General features: G+C 43.3%; 1 protein-coding gene across 3 annotated transcripts; it reads left to right on the forward strand.

The window, feature by feature from the left end:
- Positions 1-498: 498 nt before the first annotated feature.
- On the forward strand, positions 499-13,698 carry hgfac (HGF activator). Of its 3 annotated transcripts, none has more exons than XM_058066538.2 (14): positions 499-844; positions 915-966; positions 1,042-1,138; positions 5,183-5,256; positions 5,733-5,870; positions 6,024-6,155; positions 7,743-7,853; positions 8,982-9,156; positions 9,683-9,780; positions 9,900-10,149; positions 11,042-11,181; positions 11,307-11,447; positions 12,835-12,977; positions 13,194-13,698. In XM_058066538.2, exons 1-14 carry the CDS (start codon positions 800-802, stop codon positions 13,356-13,358), a joined length of 1,761 nt encoding a protein of 586 aa, XP_057922521.2. In that variant the 5' UTR covers positions 499-799; the 3' UTR covers positions 13,359-13,698. The 3 variants fall into 3 exon arrangements, with proteins under 3 accessions (XP_057922521.2, XP_057922522.2, XP_057922523.2); XM_058066539.2 differs by having other exon boundaries at positions 922-966; XM_058066540.2 differs by lacking the exons at positions 499-844; positions 915-966; positions 5,183-5,256 and having other exon boundaries at positions 1,040-1,138.
- The last annotated feature ends 38 nt before the right edge of the window (positions 13,699-13,736 follow it).

The raw sequence follows: 13,736 nt of genomic DNA on the forward strand, positions 1-13,736 counted from the left end.
AAGGGGGTGTGGGGGGTGTTTCTTTGGGGGTGGGGGGCGCAGGTGGGAACTCCAAAGCTGCCATTTAGGGTGCATGCAGGATCCCATATTGACCTTATTGGGACGTCTTGGTTTAAATACAGTCGTATTGTCAGCGTATTATATCAAATGCATGTTTTCAGTGCATTTTAAAGGTCGTACCTACTTCTACTTTGTTTCATTTTCCAAAATGTGGTAAGAATGTTGGATTCTGGTGCTAAACCATAAAGTTTCAGATAATGAGGTTCGCACATTTGGACGTGAGCCCAGACAGAAATTTAGGATGGCTCTGAACCTGCCTGGACTTCTCTGTTCTTTTTCTTTTGTCTTCTTTTGTCTATTTATTTGGACAAATGTTATGTTTTGGGTGGGGGCCTCCAAACCTGCATTCGTCCCTGCAGCTGCTGAGCGTAGCTCCGCCCCTGTATGACATGATGGCCCAATAAGAGGAGGGGAGACGTCTTCCAGCTGTGCTGTGTGACCTAGCACTTCCTCTGCTGGCTGTACCAGCTGTACCCCCCTCCCCTCCTCCCCCTGTGCAGGTTCGGGTGTCTGCTAGGGGCTATGACGGAGGGAAAGCCCGCCATTCCACCGGAGGTGTCCCACAGAGACCCACAGGACTGCGTTTTTGTCTCGTAGCTAGTTCACCAGGTTATAGACAAGCCCGATGACGCAAGGGCAGCTCGACTCAGGAGGGGGCAGGCTAATACTTGCAAGGATCCCCTCGCTGCCACCCATGAAGGCGCGGTGAAGCGTCACACGCTCGCTGACGTTTGCCGTCATGATCATGATGCTGATCCTCCTGTGGCTCCTCGGCGCTCCGACGGTACGTTTTGTTGGGACTACCAACTGGATACGTTTGCTAACTTCAATAAACTTCTGTTGTTGTTCGTCAGTCTGCAGGTGAGACCGTTATGGCCCCCAGAGGCGCAGCACTCGGTCCAAAAGGTACGTTCCTGACAAACCATAGCACCATAGCACCAGGACTATGACGTTAATGGAGTGTTTTTCTTTTGGTTGCAGTTTTTTGGACCACATTAGGGAAAGAATGCAAGTTTCCTTTTCGCCAAGGAGGACGAATTCATCATCACTGCATCACCGTCATCGTCTCCCGACCCTGGTGAGTCCTCCGTACTTGGTGTGCTTTAAGTCAAAGTACCAAAGGTGGGAAAAGTCAGTCTTTTACCAGCCTGGGGTCTTTAATCTCAAGGCAAGACCTGCAAGTCCAAGTCAAGTCTGGAGTCAAGACATGTCAAGACACATCCTTACATGTCATAGGCACCATCCATCCGTCCAGCCATCCGTCTGTCCGTCCGTCCATCCATTGACCCACCCACCCATCCTACCGCCGTGCACCCATTCGTCCATCCGCCCGCCCGTCCGTCCTTTCGCCCGCCTGCCCGTCGTCCATCCGTCAGCCCGTCCATCTAACCCATCCGCCCGTCCATCCATCTAACCCATCCGCCCGTCCATCCATCCATCTAACCCATCCGCCCGTCCATCCATCCATCCATCTACCCACCCATCCTACCGCCTGCCCGTCCGTCCGTCCATCCGCCCGCCTGTCGTCCATTCGTCAGTCCGTCCATCCATCCATCCATCTAACCCATCCGCCCGTCCATCCATCCATCCATCCATCTAACCCATCCGTCCGTCCATCCATCCATCCATCCATCTAACCCATCCGCCCGTCCATCCATCCATCTACCCACCCACCCGCTCGTTGTTGATCCGTCTGTCCATCCATCCATGTATCTACCCCCCATCTGCCAGCCCGCTCGTTCGTCCATCCATCCATCAATCTACCCACCCATCCACCCGCACGTCCATCCATCCATCCATCTGCCAGCCCGCTCGTTCGTCCATCCATCCATCAATCTACCCACCCATCCACCCGCACGTCCATCCATCCATCCATCCATCTACCCATCCGTCCATCCATCCATCCATCCATCTGCCAGCCTGCTCGTTCGTCCATCCATCCATCAATCTACCCACCCGCCCGGCCGTCCATCCATCCGTCCGGGTTTTAGGGTTTTACTATCATCCCAGATCTATCTTCACAGGAGTACACTTTGGTGAAAGATCTTGACTTTTAACTCAATCAATCCCAGCCATTTTCCAAAGACACCCCTCCAGTAGCGGCCATTTTGACACACATATGTTACATAACATCATCAATCATCGATTTTCACATTTGGAAATGTACTATGTCATACAGGCTACCCCCCCCCCCTTATCAAGTGTGATGTTTCATTGAAAGGCTCCCTGCTGAGCTTGCACCTCTGCCACCTGGTGGCCGTTTTTATGGCTTAAAAGTGCTCTGACATATTAATGCAGAGTTTCATCATCACCTCTTTTTTACCAAAAAACGTAAGAGACATTGAAACAGGTTGTTGGGATGGGGCGTTTAGGTTCTATAGAAACATATAAATACATCTTGTAATGGTAATGGTTTTATTTCATTTGAACATGCATCAGATTACAATTGAGTGAATCAGTTCCCAGTTCCACATGTTCAAAAGGAGTAGGAAGAAGCAAAGCTTATTAAATCCTACTTTTACAATCAGTAACTGTTACATTTGTTCACTTCCTGCTTTCCCAATATAATTCAAGTTTTTTTTTACTTTATTTTAATTTTAATTTTTATTTTTATTTTTATTTTTATTTTTATTTTTATTTTTATTTTTATTTTTATTTTTATTTTTATTTTTATTTTTATTTTTATTTTTATTTTTATTTTTATTTTTATTTTTATTTTTCTATCTATTTATTTATTTATTTTTGTCACATACCGAAGTACGAGGTGATATGACCATCCAATGACATCATGTGTACCATAGTAAGTGTCAATATAGTGATATATATAGCACATCATGACTGGTTCAAGACTCTTCATCCTTGTATTTAGCAAACATCAACTGCTTGTATTGTTTCTTGAATTGGCTCATCGTTGTGCATTGTTTGAGGTCCTTACTCAATCCATTCCATAGTTTGATTCCACATACTGAAATGCTATGGCTTTTTAACGTAGTCCTAGCATATAAGTTTTTCAAATTTAGTTCTTCCCTGAGATCATATTTCTCCTCTCTTGTAGAGAAGTATTGGATGACATTTTTAGGTAATTGGTCATTTTTAGCCTTGTGCATTATTTTAGCTGTTTGAAGATGAACTATATCAGCAAGTTTAAGTATTTGTGATTTTAGAAATAAGGAGTATGTTCTCTGTAGGCAGCATTATGAATTATCCTTACTGACATTTTTTGCAGTACATTTAGCAAGTGACGATTGCTTTTATAGTTATTAGCCCATATTTCCACACAATCTTTGGGGTTGAAGGAGTTAAAAAGCTGATGCAGGCATGATGTTTATGTGTTAGTGAGTGTGTGATGCTGCAGGCATTAGACGCGCACTAGCGTGGGTGCAAGAATATCAAACAACTTGTAAAGGTTGTCTATGAGCTACGACTCTTTGAGCTGCCGTGTTGTTGGAAGCCATTTCTTCATCGCACCCTTATTTTGTAAACAGGATGTAATGGAGAAAATGGCTCGTATTCTGAAGGGCAGACGCGTTGACCTTTGCAAAAGAGACATGCTGACACACATGAAGACAACCGTGGCACCCTGTTTTTTTATGTACACCACTGCTTCTCAATGAGAAGGGATGAGAGAAAATAATGGAGAAGCACCGATTTACACCCAACTTCCACATCAGCTCCCTTCCTGAAACCCTTGGTAACGTGGCCTGGGACAGACGTCGTTTGTCCTTGACTTCCCTGATTCTGACAGCTGAGAGGAAGTCGGATGCAACGCTTGAACGTTATTTCTACACCAGTCTTACAGGAAGTGCACCTGGCACGCACGAATCGCACTCCACACTCACCATCTACAAGCTGCTCATTCTTTACACTCATCTTGGGAGTCTTCCATGGACTTGGATTGATGGAAATAAATGAAAAAGTGAAACACAACACATGGCTCTGACTGGACGGAGTTAAACAGCTTCCATGCCGGACAAAATGAATGAAAGATGTGATGAGATCACGAGTTACATCGATTGCAACAGTGCAAATTGTGGCTGAGCAATCTTTAAAAACAGTCAATGAAGAATGAAGTGGAGCTTTTTTTTAGCTTGGCACTTTCAATACTTGGGTTGCATAAAGTTAGTACCATAGCTTCTCCAAAATAACGAATCATTCAAGACACAAGCCTGCTCTGTTTGGATCGCATTTCAGCTTCTTTGTAGCCACCTAGCATTACAGCTAGCATTAGCTAGTCTGCGTGGTGACATCTGAAGTGGGCAGGGAGCTTGTTGAGATCTATCAGTGTGGAAAAGGTTATAAAGTCATTTCTAAAGCTTTGGGACTCCAGCCAACCACAGTGTGAGCCATTATCCACAAGTGGCCAAAACATGGAACAGTGGTAAACCTTCCCAGGAGTGGCCGGCCAACCAAAATGACCCCAAGAGCGCAGATGCGACTCATCTGAGAGGTCACAAAAGACCCCACAATAACATCCAAAGAAGTACAGGCCTCACTTGCCTCAGTTAAGGTCAGTGTTCATGACTCCAGCATAAGAAAGACACTGGGCCAAAACGGCCTGCATGGCAGAGTTCCAAGACCAAAACCACTGCTGAACAAAAAGAACATTAAGGCTGATCTCCATTTTGCCAGAAAACATCTTGATGATACTCTGTGGTCTGACCAGACAAAAGTTAAATTTTTGAATGATGTGTGTCCCATTACATCTGGTGTAAAAGTCAGGAAAAAAATAACATGATAGTAAGAGTAAAATATGGTGGTGGTAGTGTAATGGTCTGGGGCTGTTTTGCTGCTTCAGGACCTGGAAGACTTGCTGTGATAAATGGAAGCATGAATTCTGCTAAAAGAGAATGTCTCCAATGTTGCTGAATAACAACAATTCCTCCGCAGCGCTGGAAGAGACTCATTGCAAGTTATCACAAACGCTTGATTGCAGTTGTTGCTGCTAAGGATGGCCCAACCACACCCAACCACGAGCTGTTTTTTTGTCATCATTATGTTTGTCCAGATAAAGTACCTTTCATGTGCCGAGCATGAAAATGGAAAAATAAAGGGAAGCAATGAGGTTGGTCCATGACTGTATTTATTTATTTAGACTACATTTCTTTGTGTTGTCGTTCCATAGGTGTTCTCTTACGTCGAATTTTGACCGGGATGGGAAGTGGGGGTACTGCGCCCTGGAGCCACGACATCCCAATGGTTAGCAACGTTTCTTTCCCCATAATTTGGATCAAATGTTCTTATCAATGATGACAAAGTGATTGATCAATCCTAATCTATTCCACTCTATATGTACTGGCACGGCAGTCGAGTGGTTAGCGCGCAGACGTCACAGCTAGGAGACCAGGGTTTAATTCCCTTGGCCATCTCTGTGTGGAGTTTGCATGTTCTCCCCGTGCATGCGTGGGTTTTCTCCGGGTACCCCGGTTTCCTCCCACATTCCAAAAACATGTCGATGTCCATTGTCCATAGGTATGAATGTGAGTGTGAATGGTTGTTTGTCTATATGTGCCCTGTGATTGGCTGGCCACCAGTCCAGGGTGTACCCCGCCTCTCGCCCAAAGACAGCTGGGATAGGCTCCAGCACCCCCGGCGACCCTTGTGAGGAAAAAGCGGTAGAAAATGAATGAATGAATGTACTGTATCTATGTTAACTTCTGGTTTTCACATTGCAGGCTCCGTCCACACGTCACGAAGAATGGCCAATCCATGTCGGGAGCAGCCGTGTCGCAACGGAGGCACCTGCATAGCGCACACGCTCGCATTCGAGTGCTTGTGTCCTCTGCCTTTCTCTGGGAAGATGTGTGAGCACAGTACGTATATCCATGTTAGCATACATACTCTCGTCATAATGCCATCACACGTTTTTTAGAGGTGACATGCATCTGTGCATTGCACACTCCATGAAGCTTTATTGTCCCTGCTCGTCTTTCACCTTTATGCTCTCCTGTGTTGTGTTTGTGTAGAAAAGTGCTATGAAACCATACACCTGCGCTATTATGAAGAGGGAGAGTCTTGGGGTCGTATTTACCTCCGCAACGTAGAGCGGTGCACATGCTCCTACGGCCACATCCGATGCCAACAAGTTGGTTACACTGGTAAGAAACTGTTTTTTTTGCTGTGTTTGCTTTAGTTACCAAGTACGTCCAAGTACGTATACATGCTATGAAATACAAGAATGCAGGCTCCTCCCAAAACCGCCTCCTAGCGACGATTGTTAAACAGGACACCGCCCTGTCTTTGATGGCACCTCGCAAAAAAAAAAGAAAGAAAAGACAGATTATATGACTCACTGTGACTAAGGAATTTTCTGGAACACACCCACAGGTCCTGGAGGATGGGGAGGGAGTGAGGATGATGATGTCGTTATTATTAATGCTGCATTTCTATCACACGTGGAGTCCCAAGTACTCTTAGCAAGACCATATATTTCATCGCCATTGGAATGAAATCGTCATCCGTGCTCTAAAATATCAGTTCCCGACTCGCAAAGGAGATAAAAACTGCTTTTTGTGAAAAAGACACATTTCAAGCATAACTTTGACACTTTTACACAAATATTGGTTGCTTTTGTGGCAGCTCAAATATCTACACAACGACATAAACAACATAAACATAAACAAACATACGTACATACATAATCAAACATACATACATAGTACATAATCAAACATATGTATGTACATAAACAAACACATACATACATAAACAAACATATGTACATACATAATCAAACATACATACATATATAATCAAACATACGTACATACATAATCAAACGTACTATGTACATAAACAAACACATACATACATAAACAGACATACATACATAATCAAACATACGTACGTACATAAACAAACATAGGTACATACATAATCAAACATACGTACATAAACACATACATACATAAACACATGTACATACATAATCAAACATACGTATGTACATAAACAAACAGACACATACATACATAAACAAACATACGTACATACATAATCAAACATACGTACATACATAAACATACATACATACATACATACATAAACAAACATATGTACATATGTACATAATCAAAGATACGTACGTACATAAACAAACACATACATAAACAAACATACATAGATACATAAACAAACATACGTACATACATAATCAAAGATATGTACGTACATAAACAAACACATACATAAACAAACATACATACATACATAAACAAACATACATACATACATGGCTGCACATTGCGGACGAGTGGTTAGCACGCAGACCTCACAGCTAGGAGACTCGAGTTCGATTCCATCTCTGTGTGGAGTTTGCATGTTCTCCCCGTGCATGCGTGGGTTTTGTGCGGGTACTCCGGTTTCCTCCCACATTCCAAAAACATGCTAGGTTAATTGGCCACTCCAAATTGTCCATAGGTATGAATGTGAGTGTGAATGGTTGTTTGTCTATATGTGCCCTGTGATTGGCTGGCCACCAGTCCAGGGTGTACCCCACCTCTCACCCGAAGACAGCTGGGACAGGTTCCAGAACGCCCGCGACCCTCGTGAGGACAAGTGGTAGAAAATGAATGAATGATTTCCTAATGGGAATGTGTGTGTTTTGGGACACATCTGCAGTGTGAACAGACTTTGGGGGGGGGGGGTTTCATGACCTAACGTTAGCGCACCTTCTGTGTCTCCAGCATGTCGCTCCAACCCATGTCAGCACGACGGAGTGTGCCGGATGATCGTAGCCACCGGAAAGGAAGTATGTCACTGCCGACATGGCTACGGCGGACCGCACTGCAGCTTTGGTGAGTTGGCCTGACATCAGACTACAATGAGTCCAAGTAGACCATGAAGTTGCTTTTTGTGAAAAGATAAATTAATAATAAAAACTTCCACTTTGACACAATTACTTACAAATTACAAATTACAAATTACAAATTACAAATTACAAATTACAAATTACAAATTACAAATTACAAATTACAAATGACAATTACAAATATCTCAACAACTACATCAACATACTGCGACACAAAAAGGCTTGTTTTACATCAAATTAATCCATCCATCAATTTTCTATACCACTTATCCTCACCAGGGTGGGGGTATGCTGGAGCCTATCCCAGCTGACGTTGGGCAAGAGGCGGGTTACACCCTAAACTGGTACTGCCGTTTAGGTAGTGCCGTCAAAGTTCGGTTGGCGCCCCAACACAATGTCAGCTGCCGGAAAGCGTCCTTGACGCGGCATCACAACCAAGATGGCGGTGGTTCAGAAAGGGGGCAGGGGGCATTTTAAAATTGCATCTTCATTTCACTTGTATTTTATGGTTGGAAGACAGCAATATGACACACGCTGGGATACGCTCCAGCACCCGCACTGGACCCTAGTGAGAATAAGATGCATACCATTTAAAGCAATACACTGATGTATTGTAATGGCGGAAGTACACTGGAAATACGCTGTCCAGAAAAAAACAGTAAGGAACTGCTAACGTGTGAGCCTAGGTTATCATATGCATGTCTAATATGTCTTATTTTTCCTGATCATATCTACTCTATTGGGAAATACACATGCAAAGGTGACTATAGGGGGGTTATTTCACGTCTTGAGGGCTCTAATAATGTTAAAACTAGTATTTATAGGATTGTACATTGGTTTCCTATGCCATAAATATGACAATATTAATATTTATTAATATTGAATCCTACTTATCACAACCTGGTCTGGAACCACTTAACCAGCATAAGCGAATGATACTTTTATTGAGTTGTGTTTTTTTTCAAACATGTTTCTCTTCTCATGCCATCTCTTTTGTCCTGCTGGTGCTGCTGCTTTAAAAATAAAGTTGGATTGGCTTTCCAATTTCAATTACAAATTTCTAAGGGATGAGTGTTTGTTGGGGATTGCTAATTGTTTTTTTTTCTAATTGCAGAGCCAGATACCGAGTGCTACAACAGTCGCGGTACAAGCTACAGAGGCGTGGCGTCCACCGCCGCGTCTGGCACCCAATGTCTGCCATGGAACTCGGACCTTCTGTACAACGAGCTCCACGTGGGCACGGTGGCGGCCGCCCCCCTCAAGGGTCTTGGAGAGCACGCCTATTGCAGGTGTGGATGTACTGTTGTATGTGTTGCTATGGCAACAGCAACTTGTATCATTATTGTACAGGAGATTAAAAGCTCTCCTGTAATTCCCCATTTCATCAAGTTACTTAAGATTTGTCAGATCAAAACACGTAGATGGTCGGACTTGTCTGCACCCTTAATCACAGAGCAGCTCTGTTTATGCTTGTTTACATTTGGCCGGGGCGTCAACTTCACAAGCACCGCCGATCACCGGTGGCCGCTGGCTACTAATGCACCAAATTAGTAGCAGAAATGAAAGTAAGGCATGTCAGTGATGATGTATTGCTTCATAAATAATGGCACTGTGCCGGTTTCAAAGCTGCATAAACCCCTCCACAATGCAACCCATCCCCATCAACAACGTCAACATTAGCATACAGTATATTAACAAATATATGACCTAAAACTATTCCAATATAATAGCATATCATCACCAAAGCATGTTGTAAAAAAAAGAAATGAATTATTGATAGTAAAGAAAAGTGAGTGTTTCATTGTGTGTGTGCAGAAATCCAGACGGAGACAAGAAGCCGTGGTGTTACACGTTGAGCAAGGGTGCCATCTCCTGGGAGTATTGTGCGGTGCCTTCTTGCAAGATGCCCTTGTGTTAGTACACCATTCACTAGTACAGTCTAACTCATTAATTGGTTAGCTAGATGGTTTGACCAGCTAGTGTTAGTTGGCTCAAACGAACAACTCTCAATAACAATTGTTTATTTCCATAGCATCTTCTCGTATGATGATGTTCAACATGCTACCAGGACAAGGCAACACTAAACCGGCCAAGGCGACGTGCGGTACAAAGCACAAGAAGAGAGTATCGGTTGCCAGGGGAAGGATCATGGGAGGAAACTCGGCACTTCCTGGTACTCATCCCTGGATGGCGGCCATTTATACTGGACAGTCTGACTTCTGCGCTGGGACCTTGATCTCTTCTTGCTGGGTCGTCTCTGCGGCGCATTGTTTCTTTCGCAAGTACGTAGGAACTTCTTGTACTCTTTTTTTCACCAGACTGGTAAAATGTTAGCATTGCCAGGATACTAACATGAGCTATTTTTCATGAATTTAAACTTAAGCAGACACTTAAGCTGTGTTTGAAACCGCATACTTACCTAGTACTCATACTAACATTTTGAGTATGCAGTGTGTCTACACTGGCAGTATGCGAGAAGTTCCCGAATGCACTCTGCATTCGCCAGAAATGTTGAGTAAGTATCGTCAGCTTACTACTCACACTTAAATTACCCATGATGCAATGCAACGTGACGTCACCGCGAAAAAAAAAAAGTTGGCTGAACACTGAGCAGCAGGATGGATCAAACGGCGGTGTCAAACAGGATATATTGCGAGTTGGTTCGCTTCTTGTTTTCAAAGTAAAAGCAGTGATATATCAAAGTAAGGGCGTTGCTCACTTCGGCTAGCTTAAATTTTGCCGAATTGGTCCGAACTAAATTGTAAACAATTAGTATTTGAACGGCCACTTTCTTGTCTGATTTTTTTTTTTAAATCGCAATAAAGTGATGTATTTAAAGAGTATTTTAAGAGAGAAGTATGTAGTAGTTAGTATGCGGTTTCGAACACAGCCTTAGTGCTATTATGCTAGGTCTTAGCATGCTAATGTTAGCATGTTACCATAGTTAGACTAACATTTTTAGCATTTTCAGAGGTAGGCACATACAAAAATACTTTGTGCTGTTATGCTAGATGTTTGCATGCTAACATTAGCATGTTAGCATTCATTTTTCATACTCAAGGAAAGTATGTAGATAAGATAAATGTAGGACTAATTTCATTTTTGGTTTTATTATCGCTTTCGGTCGGGTGTGAAATTCAGACTTTTGTCACCTACATCGTCCCCCCCATGCAGCCCCCTGATGTCCCAGCTTCGAGTTGTCCTGGGCCAGCACCACTTCAACGTAAGCGACGGGGACACGAGGACGTTTGGCGTGGAAAAGTACATCTTTCCCAAACAGTTCTCCATGTTTAACCCCACCCTGCACGACATCGGTAAACAGCACACAGACATTGGCATAGCGGGTGACGTAAAGTAGAAGACCTCCTGCGTTGTTTACGCGGGCAGCTGTGCGCCAGCGAGCAGCTGCTTCAAAGTCCTAACGCGTCTGTTTGTCCAGTCTTGCTCAAACTGAAGAAGCAAGACGGCCGCTGCGTCAAGAGGACTCCGTTCATCAGGCCCATTTGTCTCCCCGATGCAGACGTCTCCTTCCCTGACAAGTACTGCTGCACCATCAGTGGATGGGGACACATGCATGAGAGTGAGTGGTCACATGGATAGCTTTTTGGTATTTAAATTTTCATTCAGATTCTTTTTCATAAAACAACAATTTTGTTACCCTGGTAGATAAAGGGAGAAAAAAGTCCAAATCTGATATCCCCCTAAAGCTAATAAGTGGTAGTACTACCCTTAGCAGCAACAACTGCAATCAAGCGTTTGTGATAACTTGCAATGAGTCTCTTCCAGCGCTGTGGAGGAATTGTTGTCATTCAGCCACATTGGAGGCTTTTCCAACATGAAGCCTTTTGAAGGTCATGCCACAGCATCTCAATAGGATTCAGCTCAGGACTTGGACTAGGCCACTCCAAAGTCTTCATTTGGTTTTTCTTCAGCCATTCAGAGGTGGACATGCGGGTGTGTTTTGGATCATTGATCTGCTGCACAACCCAAGTTGCTTTCAGCTTGAGGTCACCAACATTCTCCTTCAGCAGAATTCATGCTTCCATTTATCACAGCAAATCTTCCAGGTCCTGAAGCAGCATAGTGGACCATCACACTACCACCACCATATTTTACTCTTCCAAAAGGTTCAACTTTTGTCTGGTCAGACCACAGAGTATTTTCCCAAAGGTCTTGTGGAACATCAAGATGTTTTCTGGCAAAATGGAGACCAGCGTTAATGTTCTTCTTGTTCAGCAGTGGTTTTGGTCTTGGAACTCTGCCATGCAGGCCGTTTTTGCCCAGTGTCTTTCTTATGCTGGAGTCATGAACACTGACCTTAACTGAGGCAAGTGAGGCCTGCACTTATTTGGACGTTGTTGTGGGGTCTTTTGTGACCTCTTGGATGAATTGTGGCTTCGCTCTTGGGGTCATTTTGGGTCACTCCTGGAAAGGTTCCATGTTTTGGCCATGTGTGGATAATAGCTCTCACTGTGGTTGGCTGGAGCCATGAAGGTTTAGATTTTATCCCCCTTTCATCATACTGTACATTTGTTTGATGATCTGAAACATTTAAGTGTGACAAACATGCAATAACATAAGAAATCAGGAAGGGGGCAAACACCTTTCCACTCCGCTGTATGTATTAGTAGCACAACATGACAACACGCCATATTGTAAGCAGACTTAAAGTGAAGCAAAATTGTGTTAATTGTGTAAATTTAACTGGAAATGATGCTAACCGGAGAACACTCTTAACTGTGAAGGACACTAACTTTTTTACTAAATGAAAGGAAGTACAACCTTAGCCCAAATAATGACTCTGATTGTGACAATTTTTGGGTAAAATCCTGACAACATTAATAATAAGATATGACGTCAGTTAACTGGTTTATGTGTACAGCTAACATGTCATGTCATTGTAACATGTAAGCATTAATGACTTCACAAGTTTCAGAATAAAGGTTTCTGTGGTGGTGGTCTGGCAGAGGCAGATGGTTACTCCAATCTGCAGGAGGCGGGGGTGAGGCTAATCCCGCATGACACGTGCAGGAAACCGGAGGTCTACGGCAACCACGTCACCGCCGACATGATTTGCGCCGGGCTCAACGGTTGCGTGGACGCTTGCCAGGTATGAATTAAAGATGAGAGCTCATGTATGGTTACCAGTATGCAAAATTTGAGCAGAGTAAAATTGTGACATATGCTCAGTGTACAAAAAAATTCAACTTATCAAACTTAAGTGAATGTCATTTGTCCCAAGTTGGCCCCTGTCGAGTTAAGTATGGTCACCAGCACAAAGATGGCATCTTTCTGTCATCACGCATCAATCACGTCTTTTTCTCAGGGGGACTCCGGGGGTCCGCTGGCCTGCTCGAGGAATGACATCAGCTTCCTGTACGGAATCATCAGCTGGGGGGAGGGCTGCGGGCGCTCAGGGAAACCTGGCGTTTACACCAAAGTGGCCAACTATATGGACTGGATCAATTCTGTCATCAAACGGAGACCTTAGCCGACGTGAAAGAACATTTGTTCTTTCACTGTGAACAACATTTCAGTTTTCATACTCTTTTATGCAGCTTTTTTTATCATTGGGAAAGTTTATCACTTTTTTTGAACTGTGAACAAAAATGGAGACTGAATAAACGTATTTAGGATGCATCTTTTACCTAATATGTACATTTTTTATTTCTCCTAAAATACCAAACTTTATTCTCATTAAATTGTGATTGATATTTTAATAGATTTTGTGTGAAATTCAGATTTCTCCTAAAAATGAGACAGTTTTTTTTAATATAGCAAAGCTTCTTTTTTATTATTATCATTATTTCCTCCTCATTTTGGACTTAGAATTTTCACATCTTTTCTCACAAAACTGCAGATTTTCTCT

The sequence above is a fragment of the Doryrhamphus excisus genome, linkage group LG2, assembly GCF_037039965.1.
Source record: "Doryrhamphus excisus strain RoL-2023G ecotype Guam linkage group LG2, RoL_Dexc_Guam_v1.1, whole genome shotgun sequence".
Taxonomy (NCBI): Eukaryota; Metazoa; Chordata; class Actinopteri; order Syngnathiformes; family Syngnathidae; genus Doryrhamphus; species Doryrhamphus excisus.

What these genes read in the sequence shown, in the direction of transcription:
- hgfac (XM_058066538.2), top strand. Translation starts at nt 800, where the DNA reads ATGATCATGATGCTGATCCTCCTGTGGCTCCTCGGCGCTCCGACG. An exon ending in GTCATCGTCTCCCGACCCTG is followed by an intron (nt 1,139 to 5,182) that starts GTGAGTCCTCCG and finishes GTCGTTCCATAG; the next exon opens with GTGTTCTCTTACGTCGAATT. An exon ending in ATGGGGACACATGCATGAGA is followed by an intron (nt 11,448 to 12,834) that starts GTGAGTGGTCAC and finishes GTGGTCTGGCAG; the next exon opens with AGGCAGATGGTTACTCCAAT.